We start from the raw sequence: 18503 nt of genomic DNA on the forward strand, positions 1-18503 counted from the left end.
TTGTTCGACCTAGAGGCCCCGGGCCAGTTGTGATTTGGACTCAGAGATGGGCTAAAAACGTCCATTTCTGCGGCGACAGCCCAGCTGGACTTGAAAAGGTGAGGCTAAGTCAGCAGCCAAGCTGCTTAGAGTGACAGAGACGCCGTTTACACGTCTGGATCAGTCACCTAGAAAAGCTGGGGAAGGAGGAAAGAGGACCGGGCTGGACTACTCTGGGAAAACCCTTTGTCTGCTTTCCACGCACGTCATAAAGCTACTGACAGAAACAGCCAACGGGGGCGGGGCCTTTGGCGGAAATGACGCACGCGCAGCCCGCGGCAGAGCGGCCATAGAGACGGGGAGATGGATAGAGAGGCTGCTCCAGGGTCGCACTTCCGGCCATCTCCCTGGGAGACGCGCATTGTGGAGTCGGGAGCCGACCGTGCCAGTTGGGGTGTCCGGTAACCGGGACCGCTGTAGCGGCCCCGCGGGCGGGATGTTCCGGGGTTTGAGCAGTTGGTTTGGCTTGGAGCAGCCGGCGGCGGGTGGCCGGCAGTCTGAGGGAGACGGGCAAGTCGAGGGAGACGCTTCTCCCCAGCAGTGCTCCGAAGCGGTGTCCGAGTCGGCGGCGGAGGGGGAGCCGCGGCAAGCGGGAGACCAGGAACTCCTTCATCAGGCAAAAGGCCTTGGCAGTGAGTCTCCTCCGGCCCTCGGGACCAGAGAGTGTGGGGGGTGTCTGCTCCCTTCTCTCGAAGCCCCGGAGCTCGGGCCCGACCGCTTGAGGGGGGTGGGGGTGGAAGGGGAGGAAGGTGTGTCTGTCACTCGGTCGTCTTGGGACGGGAGAGGTTGGTGAGGATTTGGGCAAGGCCGAAGCTTCATCTAGCAGTCAAATCCTGTGCCTGAAGTTCCTGGTGACAGGTCACTCTTTACGAAGTGTGTAAACATTGGGAGCCAGGGCCTCCGTAAAACGGTGTCGCTCGACGTCTTTAGGTTTGACAAGGAATCTTTTTTGTTTAGTTCTCCAGCTTTCACCTCCACACCCCCACCCCCATGACGGGGGACATTGGGGGACTTTAGTTGGCTGGAAAAGTGCCCTTTTGTGCCCTTAGGGCACAGTGTGTTGTCTGAAGTAAATTGCGGGAAGAGTTACGGAAGGCCTCCCTCAGGCTGGTCTCCTTTTTAGGTGCAGTGGAATTTTTTTTAAAGCGGGAAAGTAGCTGTCCATTTTTGTCTGATGCAGATTTCGGGACTACATGTATGGTGAACGATATCTCATTTACTCTGTTAAACCTCCCCGTGAGTTGGGAGAACAAGCCCAGAGTTACTGGCTCAAAGTTATACTGACAGCAAGCGGTAGATGTGGTATTTGAACCTAGCTCTAATTTGGAAGCCCGTACCCTTTGAGAGCCACAGTCTAGTTGGAGAGGAGAGTAAAAGTAGTAGGCTTGAAGAATAAACACATAGTTTAATAAGCAAGACAAATAAACACATAAATACATAGCTCTAGTAATTCTGATTCTGGAGACCTTGGCGAGCTTAAATAATCAAAGAAAACGTCTTTGAGAAGGTGGGGGTCTAAAGCAGGTGGCACTACAAGTGAGAGAACTGCAGCAAAGGTAGATTCTAAATTTAGCAAGCATTTTTTAAGAATCTGCTAAAAGGCCAGAGCAAAAGGGGAGGCTGGAGCCTGAGATTGGAGAAACACGTATTTGAATAAGAAAGGCTCTAACATTCAAAAAGTTTGGAGAGGGGGCAGGGAAAACAGACAATCTCAAGACATGGCAGTACAGAATCTCAGCTCAAATTCCCCAAACAGTGCACACACACACAAAAAAATACAGCTAAGTGCTGTGCAACAAAATCTCTAAAGAGGGAACATTGTTTTGTGTGTAGAGAATTGAGAAGAAATGAGCTTGCAATGCTGAAGAGATGTGAGGTGAATTAGGCCAGAGCAAAAAGGCTATGTTGGGTAGTTGAGATAGATAGAAGTGGGACCATGTTAGGAAAAGCAGGGTATGGGTGTTTACTCCATTTCATAGAACATAGAGAACCATTTTTGTTGATCTTCAGGAAACTATCAAAAGTCACTTTTTTTTTTTTTTTATGTAATGTCTGCGCCTAACATGGGGCTTGAACTCACAACCCTGAGATCAAGAGTCACATGCTCTAGTGACTGAGCCAGCCAGGCACTCCAGAAGTCAGTTCTTAAAACAGCAAGGGCTTTATCGTCAGCTTGAAACCTTACATTTGTATTTACTTATTTTTATAAAGATTTTATTTATTTATTTGAGACACAGCACGAGCAGGGGTAGGGGCAGAGGGAGAGGGAGAGAGACAAGCAGACTCTCCACTGAGCAGGAAGCTCAATGGGGGGGGGGGGGGCTTGATCCCAGGACCTTCTGGAGATCATGACCTGTGCCCAAGGCAGAGGCTTAGCCAACTGAGCCACCCAGGCGCCCCAAAAAGACTCCTCTCTTAAAAACTGAAATTAAGTGTCTCTGAGCCTGACTCCCACTATGTAGATTGATTTCTTTAGCCTTTTAAAATCTACATGGACTCTCCTGGGATCCCCGTTTATTTTGTAAACACTTGTTGAGTGCCTGCCTTCAAGGTTGGACCCTAAATACTTCTGGTTCATGATGATCTATTTGTAAATTTAGGCAACTCACCAGTTACAAATGGTGGACACCCAGGCCTGGATTCCACTCCCTCACCTAAAACCAAACCTTCCTGTGCTTGGTCCTCCCTCCTGATAAACTCTGGCCTCCTAGGATTACCTACTTCAGAAGGAGGACAGTTTATAAGGGAATTCACTGAAGAGCTCCTCCATACCTCCCTGAAGGCCTCATGCCCCAAAGTAACTTCTTTTTTTTTTTTTTAAAGATTTCATTTATTTATTTGACAGAGACAGCCAGCGAGAGAGGGAACACAAGCAGGGGGAGTGGGAGAGGAAGAAGCAGGCTCCTAGTGGAAGAGCCTGATGTGGGGCTCGATCCCAGCACGCTGGGATCATGCCCTGAGCCGAAGGCAGACGCTCAACGACTGTGCCACCCAGGCGCCCCCCCCCAAAGTAACTTCTTATTCAGCACAAATTGGTTGCTTGGTTTTTGTTAAAGTCGACCAAATTGAAGCTTTATCTGTACTCTTCCTTTAAAAAAAAAAATCCATACCTCTGAGAGTGTTAAATATATGAGTCATTTGCACAGTTTAAATAAGTGGGAGGATGGCCAAAAATGAGCTTTGGCTTTTTCAAAACCATCCCTAAGGCCAGTCCATGCCCAGAAATGGAGGAAGGGCCACCTCCTCTTCTCCTTTGAAAAGTGCTCTTAGTATTTGCAGTGGAACTGTATTAGTTAGGCCATCCTCATTTTCTGTAGGGAAAGTGCATTTCAAGTTCTAGGTTCCTAACTTGCTTAGTTTACAACTAAGAAGGCCCCAAAAGTTAGTGTGTATGTAGGAAAATATATGTCTGCTTCAATACAGAAGTAAAAGAACTGACGGGGGAGGGCAGTGCAAATGGTCAAGAGCTTGGATCCCACAGCTTATGAACAATACTAAAAAGAACTGGGGATTTTAGCTTGAAGAAGAAACTTAGGGGCATTGCTCAAAATTCTGGAAGTTTTTTTTGTAGAAAAGTCATTACATGTTACTTAAGAGGACAGATCTAAATCTGAGAGGTAAAAATGACAAGGACAATGAAAAGGATTTTCTAATTAGAGGGGATAACAGTAATAATTGGCTACCCTTTGAAGTCATGTGCTCCCCATCCCTGGAAGTAGGGCTACCTGAGTCAGAGTTTCAATTAGGTAACCTCTAAAGCCCCTTCCAACATGAAGATTCTAAAATTGTATGAAATATAGTATTTTTGAAAAATTAGCCAGCAGTGGCTTAAGAATATTGATTTTCTAAGGCTTTGCCTTAGAAACCACTATCTACTCCTTATTTTCTTGTTCTAGCAGCAAGCCTTAAACTCTTTCTTCTTTTTAGTCTGTCAAATGTATGCTTTTTCTGACCTTTGAGAACCTTCCCACTTTTCTTTATCCTTATCATTCCATTCAGTTCTGTAAGCCCTTGTCACTTGCTCATATGACATGAGGCAATATGGAATTGGGGCACAAGCTTGCCGGTTAGAAGCAGATAGCCTTTGTTTGAGTTTCCTGCACTATTGTCTTTATTGTGATATCATTTGCAAATTACGGAAAATTCACCTTCAGATTACAGGGAATCCAACAGAGGCATAATGAGAAGACCTTGATTATGTCAGAATTCCCCAAGACCAACCCTAGGTTTGATGAGCACCCACCAAAATTGGGGTTGTTTTGGCAAGGAGAAAAGGGATAGGCATTGGCTAGGCAGTCAGCAGAGTCTGCCACTATCTTAATGGGCAAATCATTTATCCTCTGTGAGCCTTGGCTTACCTGTCTGTAAAACTGGGCAGATTATACCTATTCCTCCCAAGATGATTGTGAGATTAAAATGACTACTTTCATTGTTAGCAGTTTGCCCCCTCCTTCCATAAGGTTGCATAGTCATACTCACTGAGAGCCATTTTACTTAGTCTTCCTTTTCTTCTTTGGTTGCTGCTTTAGTTGAGACCTTCTCTTTGTGCCTATGTTCCTGAAGTGGACATTGTACTCCTGTTACTTCCTGTTAACTCTTATCTTAGTCTCAATTTTTTCTAACCAGTTAATGAAAACTGTCTTTAACTTGGTATCATCCAATATATTAATTTGCAAAATTAATAAACCACTTCTCATCTTTATGAGCTTCTTACCTGAAAATCTCCTATCATGCTTTCCTACATCCCACTCCCTCTGACTTCGGAATCCAGCCCACTCTCTAATTACTCTTGGGAGACCTTCTCCCTCCCTTCTCTGAGTGCCTCTGTTTAATGATTATTCTTGCTCCTCTTGTCTTTGAGCCTCTTATTGGTTTGTTTGTTTGTTTAGAAATGGACATTCCTTGAGGGCAAGAACTATACTTCCTCCAGTGTTCTCTGTGTTGAGTGTACTCCACTCTTGGAGTCATTAAATCTGAGAATTGAGATTATTATGCTAAAATACCAGGTTTTTTAAAGTTTATTTATTTATTTAAGTAATTCCTACACCCAGTGTGGGGCTCGAACTCACGATGCCGAGACCCACAGTCACACTCTCTTCTAAGCCAGGCACCCTAAAATACCAGTTTTTAAATAGAAATCCTCCTTAGAATAAAAATGAGGAAAACATTTTCCTGAGAAAATCTTAAAAGGAACGCTGCTGTTTTAGAACTTTAGATTTCTTTGAGTATCAGCAAAAAATATTTTTACAAAATAATCTGGCTACCTACCCAATTTATTGTACCACTTTGTAAAAAGACTAGTCATAACCGAAGGGAAATGAGGGACCTCCCTAAAACTCAGCACTTATTATGTTGCTCCCCGTTCGTCCATTTAGCAAGTACTTATTGGTCACTCACTGGGGATACAGTGGTGAATCAGACAACCTTGGTGCCTGCCCCAGTGGGACTTAGGATGGGCCTTCAGTCTAAGTGAGAAGTCAGAGCCACCAAGTGATCAGTAGAGTGTCATGAATGTTGTTGGACTGGCAACACAGTCCAGGGAACTGTGCTGAGGGAACACATCTCAGGAGGTCCTACTCTAGTCAAGGAGCCAGGGAACATTGCCTGAGAGGTACTATCTAAGCGGAGACCCACAGTATATGTAGAGTTAGCCTGATAAAGGAAGGGCAGATAAAAGTGTTTCAAACCAAGGAATAATGTATCTGAGACCTTGGAGATACTCAAGAATTTCTTGGGGTCATATGAATGTAGAATAGGAGGGGGAAGAATGGCGAGAATGAAACCAGAGGCAAGTAGTATCCTGTGGTATAGTCACAATGGGTTGTTGACATCACTGACGGGTAAACACCACCAGACACAATGGGAAAAAGTAGACTGTTTATGGTAAAGGCTACAGAAAGTGGGAGAGAAGGTTGTTCAGATTGGCAGATAGTATTGCTGCTCCCAGATAGCAGTACAAGTTGCCTGATTCTCTGAAAGAGATACCAGTGAGGATTTAATCCGGTGTGCCAAGCTCCCTTTGCCATTCTTATCTGGGTTTTCCCCCTGCCTGAGGGTTGTGAGAGTCAACCTACCTGCCCCTCAGCAGGCACAAGTAGCAGAGACAAGACTGCCCTAACTTAGAGAGTATTTCCCACTAGACGAGATGGGAAGGCCAGTTGCCCAAGAGCATGTCCCAGCAAGTCCTGCTTCAGAACCAGCCTGAGGTTGCTTCCTGCCCCCTACATTGTATCCAGTGTGGACTTTGAAACAATATTTGTCTAAGTACAGACCTTTAAGTTGCAATAGAGCCTTGATGCTTGTATCTTTTCAAGTCTTATGGAAAGTTAATTTTGTACTTTTGCTTTGTTTTGTAAAGATGAGTGTGCATGTTCCAGTTTTATTTTTATTTATTTATTTTTAAAGATTTTATTTATTTGACACAAAGAACACAGGCAGGGGGAGCAGCAGGCAGAGGGAGAGGGAGAAGCAGGCTTCCCGCTGAGCGGGGGGCCTAATGTGGGGCTCGTTCCCAGGACCGTGGGATCATGACTTTAGCTGAAGGCAGGTGCTTAACCACTGAGCCTCCCAGGCGCCCCTACGTGTTCCAGTTTTAATCTTATTCTGCATATTTGCTCATTATTATTAGTTAAGAAGGATTTATATTTATATTAGGGCTTGCCAAGATTTGTCTTTATTAAAAATTCCCCCAGATTTATTATGGGATGGCTTAATCTAGGGGAGGAAGGACATGAAGAACATGTTTTCTTTGAACAAGAGGGAAGGAGAAAATAAAATAGTATATTTGAGTCGAGAAAGCAAGGAAAGTGAAAGGGAGCCTTGATCTTACTTGTGAAGTTAGAAGGGAGATAATCTACTGAGATAAATTAAAATGAGAGACTGGAGAAGGGCAAGACAAGTCTGAAACAGCTACTGGGAGAGCGAGGGTAGGAGTATGCTAACGCTCTTTGAAGGAGGTGAATTAAAGGCCTGGTATGGATGGCTGGTCCACCCAGGAAGTGACCAGAGTACTATCAGTGTTTCAAGTCCTGGTTAACAAGAATCATGCCCTATGGTTTAAGATTCCCATGAGAGCTCTTTAAGAGAACAATCACAAATATAATAACCATTGTACTTGAATGGAGCATAGACTGTCTTTTATTCTTTACAGACTATCTGTTTAGCTTTGCAACTGCCGCTACAAAAAAGATAACTGAATCAGTTGCTGAAACAGCACAAACAATAAAGAAATCAGTAGAAGAAGGAAAGATAGATGACATCATTGATAAGGTACATTTAAACATCTTTTGAAATTGATTAGCAGCTAATATAATTATCCCTTTTCATGAACTTTATTAATCCAAGTAGGATATCATATTCTGATAAAAATATTGTTTTGAAATTCTGAGGTTTTTTTCTCATTTTGTATAAGAAGTAGCTATGATTTAAATAATCTTGGTTTTACTTTTAATATATTCTAAAATACACTGATACTTTTGGGTAATACTAAACTTTTTATATTGTGAATTTAAACTATAACTGTTTCCAAATATTTATGCCTTTGCATCATTCATTTAAGTGTTTAAAGTCCTAGCCCGTTAGGAATTACACTTTTATGACTCGAAGAAGTAAGTTTGTTCATTTCCTGCAGTGGTGGCGTGCATGCCCAGGGAATTTCATTTATCTTGGTAATTATTTGAACTAAGGAGGTCATCAATTAAACTTTAGATAGCTTGTTATTTAGATGCTTTGTTATGTGTACTCTTTGTTAGAATGAGATTTGACTTGGCTTTTATTGGTTTTTTTTGGAATAAAGCAAAAATTCAGTTTTTAACTCATTTTATCTTTGCATTTGAAAAGATAATCCATCATAAAAAGAGTTGTATACTTAAAATTCAGATATGTTGAATTTCTATTTGTTGGGGAAAGGGGGAAGTATCACTTTTTAACTGCTTTATTTGAAGAAAATTAATAAAATATCTCATGACTTCATAAATCTTAAATGTAATTCTTATCTAGTAATAAAGTTCTCAAAGTAACTTGATTCTTTATATATTTTTTTAACAGACAATTATAGGAGATTTTCAGAAGGAACAGAAAAAATTTGTTGAGGAACAGCATACCAAAAAGTCAGGTATGATAGAGGTTTTTGTACACTACTTACTTACCTGCCAGATTTTATTGAGCACCTGTTAATGTGCCAGACACCACACTAAGGCTCTGACGATACAAAAATGTGTAAGTAACAGCCCCATCCTTCAGGTAGCACAAAGGCTAGTGGGGGAGACAAGCTCATAAACCTTTGGGCTTTAGAGGAAGGAAGGATATTGTTCCCTGTGGCTGGGATAGAGGGTGAGACCAGCAGGTGACAGCCCCTCTGGGGAGCTGGTTCTGAAAGAGAGTGAGCTTTCATTTCTCACTTTAGAACATGTCCAGCACAGTGTGTGATGTACACATAATAGGCACTTAGCAAAAGTTGGCTCTCTTCCCATTCTCTTTGGGAGGAAAAAATGAAAGAGCTTTCCTGCAGAATGCCAGGGGGCTGTGAAAAGTCATGAGGTGTTGTGGGAAGTTACTCAGTACATTTCTTCTTCCTTCCTTCCTTCCTTCCTTCCTTCCTTCCTTCCTTCCTTCCTTTTTTAAGATTTTATGTATTTATTTGAGAGAGAGCAGGGGGAGAGGGAGAGGTACAAGCAGACTCCCCGCTGAGTGGGGAACCTGCCGCAGGGCTCCATCCCAGGACTGAGATCATGACCTGAGCCGAAGTCAGACGCTTAACCGACTGAGCCACCCAGGCATCCCTCAATACATTTCTTTACTGATAAGTCCTCATTTAAATGTTTGATAGTTATCGGCTCTGGATGTACTCAGACACAAAGCTGGCCTCATGTCTTTGAATTTGGCAAAAGGGTAAAATAATTTGATCAGTTTGAGCAGTGCCACAATTTCAAAAAGAGTTAATTGTGTGGTGAGTCCGGCATTGTCATGCCTAGGTAAACTCAAAGTGTAAAGCAGATCTTTGGGACAAATAATCTATACAAATTAGCATACCTTCGGGATTCATGGGAAGCAGTGAAAGTGGTCCCGACTTGGAGACTTGGGGTAGGAGCTGGTTGGAGCCTCTGAGATAGGAACTTTGAGGGACTAGGGTGAAAGGATTAGAGGCGCTTTCAGTTTTGAGGCGCCCTTTTAGAGTCCAGGTGAGAGGAACATGTACAGAGGCAGGGAAGGGAATGCAGGTAGCATATCAGGAAAACGCCCTTGCTCGGTTGCACTATTCACATTTCAAGGGCCCGACAGCCACATGGAGCTAGTGGCTTCAGGCAATGCAAACCTAGAACATTTCCATCATTGCAAAAAGTTCTGTTGGTCAGCACTGCTCTAAACTAACTGAATGAGGTCCAGCAGTGGCAGTTGATTCCTGTTTGAAGCATGGAGAATTCCATCTACCAGTACAGATTATTAGTTAAGTCATGTAAAAACCATGAGAGTGGGTGACCTCAGTGAAAAGTGTGTCAAGGATGAAGAGAGCTGAGCAGAGATCTAGTGTCGAGGGGAAGGGAGGAACAGGGAGAATTGACAGTTCCTGAGTACCTGCTAAGTGGTGGGTACTTTATATACAATATCTTCTTCAGTAAAAGGAAGGATCAGCAAGGTTAAGTAATTCGATGAAGGTTGCTCAGCTGGTAAGTGATGAAACAAATCTGCCATTTAAAAAAAAAAAACAAAAAACAAAAAACAGCTAGGAGAGAGAAACAATGGAAGCCCAGAGAGGGGAGAATTTCAAGGAGAGTGAGGTCAGCTGAGAGGTCCATTTACAAGGACCATGACGAGAGGCACTGTGTGAGTATCCCACATGCATTTGTTAATTTAACAGTCACAGTAACTCTCTGAAGTACTTTTGTCTCCATTTTGCAGAGAAGGAAACTGGGCTTAGAGAGAAAAGAACTAGGAAGTGTCCATGGGTGAGACAATCAGGAGGTTATTGATCACCTTAAAAAGAGCAGTTTCAGAAGAACAGGGAAGTGGGGGGTGTCTCATCCATACCCGTAGATTGGGCCTTGAGAGGACCTCATCTGAGGGTAAGAAACACCAGGAGAGGCTGTCCAAGGTGAATAGACTAAAAATGGAGGCCAGAATATTAAAGTAAATAGTGTGAGGGGAAAAAAATTTTTGAAAGGGTTTTACCCCAATTTTTTTAAGTATGAAAATGTGTTTATTTTATCTTGTAGTTAATGGAATTTGGATTATAATTGCCATCATTTGCTTGCTTAGGATGAGCCAAAGAATGGGCCAAGTGTCTGTCTGTCTGTCCACATGTCCATCCACACATGCACATAACTTTTCTATCGCAGGTACACAATAGGATGTCTCTTCCATTGGACTTTTGCAGCATGATAGAAAGGAAGGTTGCTTTGGCAAAAATATTAGGACTCCCTGCATGTCTGTCTTCTGTGCTGATCTCCCACCTTCACAGCCTTGGCTCTGCCCTCTTGCCCCGCCCTGGTTCGGATGGTAGAGCTGCTCAGATGAGCAACATACTCACTGGCTTTGTCTCCACTCTTTCACACTTGCTGCTCCCTCTGAATGCCCCCTACACACATCCACCACTGAACTCCTCCTCCTAGACCAAGATCAGCTCCCAGGTCTTCGCAGAAAACCCCTGGGACTCACCTCTCAGTGGTTGCCATTGTTTTCTGGCATTATAAGCCTGCTGAGTTGTACTCCTCTCTTTTTCTTGTGAGCCCCCAAAACAATGTGTCTTTTGAAGATCCCAGCCCTGTTGTTTATTGCCGCTGATTTGCCCATTTCTTTTTTTCATTTGCTTTCAGTCCTGACAACCCTTTTCTCAATTCCTAATTGCTTATTACCTTTTGTCATGAATCAAGTATAGTGACTTTTTAAAAAGAACTTTTTATTTAGAAATAATTTTAATTTACCGAACAGTTGCAAGTATAAAAGGAGTACTGAGAACACCCCGACACCCTCTACCTAGATGGTTGGTTTTATTCCATCAGCCTTATCCTTTACTCTCTTTCTCACTCTATGTGTCTTGTCTTTTCTGTTCCACTCGGTGTGTGTTTCCTAAGAACTAGGGATATTCTCTTACATGGTCCAGCTGTCAGCTTTAGGAAATATAACATTGATACAGTGTACATATTCTGATTTTGTCAGTTGAACCAGTAATGTCCTTTGTACATTTTTCCCCCTCAATACAGCATGCAGTCTAGGGTACAGTATTGTAGCTTTTGTCATGTGTCTTAGCCTCCTTTAATCTGCAACATTTCCACAGTCTTTGTCTTTTATTTTAGGACGCTAATGTTTTAGAAGGATACTTCCCCCACCTTTTTGTTTTTAAAGATTTTATTTATTTATTAGAGAGAGCACAGGTGGGGGGAGGGGCAGAGAGAGAGGGAGAAGCAGACTCCCCACTGAGTAGGGAACCACCATGGGGCTTGATCCCAGGACCCTGGGATCATGACTTGAGCTGAAGGCAGCCACTTAACCAAGTGAGCCACCCAGGCGCCTCTCCCCCCTCCTTTTTTTAAATAAACTATGCCTCAGTTGGGCTTTGGCTGATACTTCCTCATGATTAGATTGAGATTATGCATTCTTGGCCAGAATACTACATAGATGATGTTGTGTCTTCCTCGGGCTATCATATCTGGAAGCCTACCATGGCCATCTCTTTCTCATTGGTGGTGATGATTTGGGTCACCTGGTCAAGGTGTTGTCCAATTTCTCCACCATATAATTTAAGTAATTTTTTTACCAAATGCATACATGCTTTAGTCATACATCACGTCTGGGAATTATGATGAATGTTCATGTTTGGAACTCGTTAGTAAATTGCTAAAATGATTATGTGGAAACATTCTCATTCTTTCAAACCACGGATTGCAGTGTAACCCTTGTAAGCTGTTTTTCTCTTTTCTTTGTTATTAAAAACCTTTAGAAGCAGCAGTGCCCCCATGGGTTGATAGTAATGATGAAGAAACAATTCAACAACAAATCTTGGCCTTATCAGCTGTAAGTATCTGTGATTCCTTATATAGAAATACTTTCTTCCTATCATGATTTTATCCTTAGAATGTTTTTCTTCTATACAATTTTTTAAATGTTCTGAGATGTTAGGACTGTACATATCAACTTTCACTATTTTTTCCCCCTAAGAAACCCCCCTTCCAGTTTTAACCTGCTTCTCCTTAAGTTCTTTTTTCTTAATGGTAAACTATAATCTATTACACAAAATAATTCTTTCAGCCATAAAAGGATTCTTTTATGTTACTAAGATAATCTTTGAGATAGGCTATCATATAAAGTTTCTAGATAGCGTTCTAGTTTGTCTGAATGAAAAGATTGTATTCTAAATTTTCTGTTTAACTGTTAAATATATTTGAAACTGAAATTGAATAAAAAATAAAATTTTCTGTGCTGGCCCACAAAAATTTCTCTTGAGACTTCAGAGGGAACGCAATGATACCAGTTAACAATTGTATAGCACCTGACAGCTTCAGAAAGAATTTTCTTACGCATTATCTCCTTTGAGGTTCACTGCACGTCTGTGAGGTAGATAGGGGTTTTATCACCATGTACAGGCGTGAGAATATGATTCCCAAATGTGACCCTCACTACTTAACATGTGTCTCCACTGGGCTGTGCATTCTTAGCGGGCAGAAGCTGGCTTTGATCTCTGTCCTCAGCACCCGGCAGCCTGCCCGGCATAGGACCCAGCAAATAGAGCTTTTACTGTATCGGTGGTTTTCAAGCTTTGTTTTTAATCCACTCTTTTTTTTAGCCAAAGTCATAAATGGAACTTTAGGAAACAGAGAACTGGGCTTTACTTCCCTTCCATTGCCCTCCCCCCGGACATTTTCAGGTTTTTTTCCTTTCCATTAGTAAATCCTTCAAAGGCCTGAGCATCCATTATGAGTTTAGTGTGAACCCCATGTATTTTGTTTACTGTATTGTGGCCAGATTTGATGCTGACCTCACATAATGCTTTTCTCCAGAAGCAAATTGGGACAGTGAGGTTATCATTTGAGGGCAAACATCAGATACTCACCAGTCAAGTCCCCACAGCTCCTCTGTCCCCCAGACCTGTTGCTGTCTGTCTTCTCCATCTCAAAATAAGATTCCAGTTATCTACCAGTTTTTTCTAGTCACCAGCCCGAGAGTCTTCCTTCAGTCACACCTCCCCCCCCAGACCCACCCATATCCTGACAAGGCTGTGTTCAAAATATACCTCTACTCCACTTCTCCACTGCCACTGCCACCACCGCGGTCCTGATGCCATCATCTCCTGCCTCCAGGATCCCAGCTGCTGTCCCATCCTTGTCCCTTTCCCTACAAGCTCACATCAGCAGCCACAGGGGTCCATTTATGGTATAAATCCCTTTGTGTCACTCTTCTACATAGAACCTTCTAATGGCATCTCATCTCATATTGGCTAAGATCTAAAAACTCCCTCCACTGGCTTCTGAGGCCCTTGGCTTCACACACCTCTCTTCCCTTGTGCCCCACTGTCCTGGCCTCCCAGCACTCCAGCCACTGTTTGTTTTTGGTGTACAAGCAAACCAAGCTTTGTCCTGCTTTAGTGCCTTGTGATTGCTGTCCCCTCTTCCTGGAACCCCACCCTACACCATTCCATAAGATCTCATCTGAAATGTCACCTCCTTCCTCACCATCCTTTCAGCCCTCCACCAGTTACCCCGTCTCATAGCCTTAGCAATCTAAGCCTTTGTCTCTTCCCACGCCTCCACCCCACAACTGGAATAGAAACACTGTGAAGGCAGGGACTCCATCTGTGCTGTGCCCTGCTGAGCAGGTGACATTGTGCCTGGAGCACAGCGGGTGCTGAATGGGTGAGGCACACAGACACGCCTACAAGAGAGCACCCCAGATTTTAGCATGGCACAGAGGCTTTGAATGATCTTTAGTACATCCTTTATAGTGGCCACGGAATTTGTCAGGGGATAGACGAAATTGCTGTAATAGAGAAATCCAGAAATATAGAAGGTTAAATAAGCTGTTTGTCTCTCTCCCTCCTTCTTCCTCAAGTAAGAGTCCAGAGGTAGATGGTCCACGCAGGTGTGCTTTGCCCACAAAATCATCTACAGACCCAAGTATTTCCTGTCTTAATCCTTTCCTGTGCCAGCCTCTAGGGTGTTGTCTGCCTTTTGTATGGTGAAGGCAGCTCCCGTGACCTTGGCTGCATTCCAGCTTGTGGGAATTGGGAAAGAGATGGGTTGGCATGCCAGGCTATTTGAAAGATGAGACTCAGAAATTGTACCTATCACTCAGGCCTACATCCCTTTGGCAACCTAGATGCATGGTCACTTCCAGATGCCAGGGAGCCTGGGAAATCCGGTCTCTGGCTGGGTGGCCACATGCCCAGCTGGAGCTCAAGAGTTGTGATCCTAAAAGGAAGGAAGGAAGGGATACTGGGAGATAATTAGCAATCTCTGCCAGAGTTGCCTTGCATTCTCTGATTTGCCAAGCACTAGTTGGGATAATTCAGAGCCTAGAGCAGAGTAACCCTTTAAGCGCCTTATGTTGGGGCATAATGCTGTCATTAGGTAGTTATGAGAACTCAGTTCAGCAAATTGTTTTTAGAACCTCCTCTAGGCCAGCGTTGTCCTAGGACTAGAGGTAAATGAGACATGCCCTCCAAAAGCCTGAAGGCTTACTGGACAGCTGCTAGATGAGTACATGCAGCGTCACTCCCTGTGATGAGCACTGTAATGCAGGATGGTAATGAAGCAACAAGGAGACGGGCATCTCACTGGTTTGGAGAGGGGAGGGGATGATCTCAAGGAAGCTTCACAGAACTGATGACATTGGAGCTGTTACTGAGTCTTGGGAGGAGGGTGTGTGGATGTTTGGGGGATGCAGGGTAGGGTTTGAGGTTCAGATAGGGAGAGTTGTAAGCATTTGGGTATGACTGGACTACAGGATGCAGGTGGAGGTGTGGATAGGAAGCCAAATCATGAAGACCTTTTTATACCTTTCTGATAAGTTTGGGTTTCATCTTAAAGGCAACAAAGTGGTCATTGAAGGATTTTAGTGGTAGGTGAAACACACGTTTTTCTTGGGTAGGGGAGAAAGTGGGTTGCTCTGGGTAAGAAAAATGGGACTGGAGACAGCTGCCCCTTCAGCGGGCTGCTCTAGAGATCCAGGTGAAACATGAGGGGGCAATTTTAGGCTTTGCAGTTTTTAGGCTGGAAGGTAGCATAACTAAAAGCCATTTAGGTTCAGATTTGTTCTTGCTTTATTAGCGTAGGAATTCTCAAAAACCAAAAATATTGTTAAAATCTAACATGGGCAAAATGAGATGAAACTGACCAGTGCTGTTAGTAGCCAGTTTCTAATATTTAAGTAGCCAGTTTTCTAAGATTATTCTACACTAGTTTTCACATACCTAAAGGTGCTCCCTGAAACAAACGTGTTCGTACGATTTCAGACTCTAATTTCAGCTAATTGCACAACTGAATTTCCTGGCCTCCCACAGGGCTCTCTCCAGTTGAGACTGTTAAATATATGACAGGATCAGTCATTCTCTACTCTCTTAAGCAGACAGGTTAATGATACCTCAATGGACTTTGTGACTGAAATCTTTAGGAGAATTCAGTATCTGTCAAATCAGTGACACATTGTTACATATTAATTGCATCGTATGGTTTCCCCCATGTTTTCCCCCTTTTCATCAAAGGACAAGAGGAATTTCCTTCGTGACCCTCCAGCTGGAGTGCAGTTTAATTTTGACTTTGACCAGATGTATCCCGTTGCCCTGGTCATGCTTCAAGAGGACGAGCTGCTGAGCAGGATGAGATTCGCCCTTGTTCCTAAACTGTAAGCATTGTGTTCCTGAGCCGGAGCAGTGCTGTGCACAGTATCAGGGAAAAGTGGTGGAATGGTTTCCTGCTCTCTCTCCATGAGAACAGGCTCTGCGGCCCTTCAGCTCGCTTGCTTGCGCTCTAGCTGTCTCTCTCTGTCTGCCTGTCTGTCTGTCTCTCTCTCACACACACGCACACACACACACACACAGCCATAGAATCAAAACAGAGAGTGAACTTAATAGGGAATTTAGGGTGAAGATAAGATGTGCTCTTTTATCCCCAGTTAGAAGCTGGACACAGTTTCCTACGGAAACAACCGAAGTACCCGTGTCTTCCAAATAAAATTAAGGTCTCCAAGGCTCATCAGGATCTGGCCCACTGCCTTTTTCCACTCAGGCTCTGCTCTCTGGCAACAGTGTTCTTGTTCTCTTTCCCACCCAAGGTTTTTCCCCTGCCCAAAGGCCCTCTTCTCCTCCAGAAATCCCTGTTTGTCCTTTGAGCTCCATTGCAAGCATACCTTGAGGGATACAACCCTGACAGGTATCAGCAGCCCCCCCCCACCAGGGTCCCTTTCCCTTCCCTTCTGCCACCATGGGCTCTTATTCACCTTTTTAAATTCCAATTCCTTGTTTTGAATCTGCTGTATTTTTAGTCCACAGTCTTTATTACTCTATGAGTGTTCCTTTTTTATAGCACTCTATTCTTTTAAATTTTTTTGATTTTTAAAAAGATTTTATCTATTTATTTATTTACTTAGAGAGCATGAGCGGGGAGCGGGGCTGAGTGAGGTGGGAGAGAGAGAATCCCAAGCAGACTCCATGCTGAGAGGGGAGCCCGACATGGGGCTCAATCCCACAACCTTGAGATCACAACCTGAGCCAAAATCAAGACTGAACTGCTCAACTGACTGAGTCACCCAGGTGCCCCAGCACTCTGTTCTTTGTAGATGGGTGCAGTATCTTCCTGTTCTTTGAGAACATGGAGTGTAGTTTTCTTGAAATACTCTTTTGTCTCCGTGCTTTTCTCTGAACTTTTGTGTTTGTCTTGGGCTCCGTCATTCATGTTGCAGGTCCTTCCTATCTGAAGGCGCCGTGCTGAAGGAGCACTTAAAGCTGTGTTCCCACAGACCATTTGGACAGGAAGGCTCAGTAGCCCAGGGCTGGGTGGCTTCCCCAAGAGGAGGACTCCACCTCCTGCCTGACCCCTCTCAGCCGTGCCAGCTGTCCGAGTGTGGAGTGGCTTGGCTCATTGTTAACTGTCACTCTCCGCTGCGTGGGAACACAGTCCCTGGCTGGAAGGGGCAGCACGGGAGTCACAGCCAGCTGGCTGCTCCTGTGGGGCCTTGCCACCATTCCTCCTGTCTTGAGCCCAACCTGCACCAGCCTTCAGAGATGCCTGGTGCCTCCTGTCCCAGGTCTTTCTGAGCAGATGCCTGGTGAACAGGCCTATTCTTGCTGGCTGTCCCTCCTGCGTGCAGCTCGCTGCAGTGCTCGCTGGTCTATAGGGTAGATTACTATTCGCCCTTCACCTTTCTGGCTTCCCCTGTGGTTTTCTCACCAGTTCTCTTTGTCATGTGGATTTTATCTACTTAATGCTTTTTCTATTTTAGAAGTGTTTTCAGAGAGAGCACAAATAAATACCTGTTCATTGTGCTATGTTTAGCTGGCCAAACGGTTTGGTTTTGTTTTGTTTTTTAAAAAACTGTATTTATTTATTTGACAGAGAGAGCGAGCACAAGTAGGCAGAGCAGCAGGCAGAGGGAGAGGGAGAAGCAGGCTCTCCGCTGAGCAGGGAGCCTGATGTGGGGCTCGATCCCAGGACCCTGGGATCATGACCCAAGCTGAAGGCAGATCCTTAACTGACTGAACCACCCAGGCACCCCCCAAACAGGGGTTTTAACAAATTTTGCTAGCCCTTTGGTTCACATGGAAGCAAAGGTCTCCTGTCAGCGAGAGAAGAACAAGTGTTCTTCCAGACTTGTAACAACAATTGTATTGAACCTTTTACTTATTTTTACTTTTTAGTGAAACTCTTCATAATTATCAACATGTTGGTGGTGAATTTTTGTAGCCTTCCCTTCCCCTCCTAAAAAAAAATTTGTGTTATATGGCTAAAATCTCATTACAAATCTAATTCTTAGATTGTGTCTAAAGTAGCTATTTTTGGGGCATGATTCTTGATCTCGGAGTCATGAGTTCAAGCCCCACATTGGATGCAGAGATTACTTTACAATAAATAAATAGCTATTTTTAGTTAAGAATATAAAAAAAATTATCTGATCTGTTCTTTACTATTATGCTTACAAAACCCTGAGAGTTGGCTTTTGAACAGTTCGTGTGTATATATCTGTTGGACACTCTTTCATCTCAGAATTTGAGGTTGTACCTATTCTGAATAACTGCCTCCTTCTGAGAGGAGAGTAGCAAAGCTCTGGGGTTCAAGTGGGCTTTGCACCTAAAGGATCCATCAGCTTGAAGACTGTTCGAATCACCGTGGGCCACACGGTGGGCCCTCTGCCAGTGCTCTTGGGACTGTCTATAGAGGCCAGGGGGCGCTGGGGCATGTGGCCTGGGGTACTCGTGGCAGGCATGTAGCTAGCTTTGGTTCCATTGCTTTGGTTATTAACAATTCTGGACTCCCTCTTAT

The 18503-nt window shown here is 43.9% G+C and overlaps 1 protein-coding gene across 2 annotated transcripts in view; it reads left to right on the plus strand.

Moving 5' to 3' along the window:
- Nucleotides 1-295: 295 nt before the first annotated feature.
- The window catches only part of SYAP1 (synapse associated protein 1), a 31661-nt gene continuing 13453 nt past the window's right edge, over nucleotides 296-18503 (plus strand). Inside the window, exons 1-5 of one of the 2 annotated variants that reach the window (XM_026480266.4) lie at nucleotides 296-671; nucleotides 7190-7308; nucleotides 8086-8152; nucleotides 11975-12048; nucleotides 15731-15870. In XM_026480266.4, coding sequence (XP_026336051.1) covers nucleotides 476-671; nucleotides 7190-7308; nucleotides 8086-8152; nucleotides 11975-12048; nucleotides 15731-15870 — 596 coding nt within the window. In that variant the 5' untranslated portion in view covers nucleotides 296-475. The remainder of the gene's footprint in view (nucleotides 672-7189; nucleotides 7309-8085; nucleotides 8153-11974; nucleotides 12049-15730; nucleotides 15871-18503) is intronic. The other variant, XM_048213279.2, reaches the window with a different exon arrangement.

This window comes from Ursus arctos, chromosome X, assembly GCF_023065955.2.
Source record: "Ursus arctos isolate Adak ecotype North America chromosome X, UrsArc2.0, whole genome shotgun sequence".
NCBI lineage: Eukaryota > Metazoa > Chordata > Mammalia > Carnivora > Ursidae > Ursus > Ursus arctos.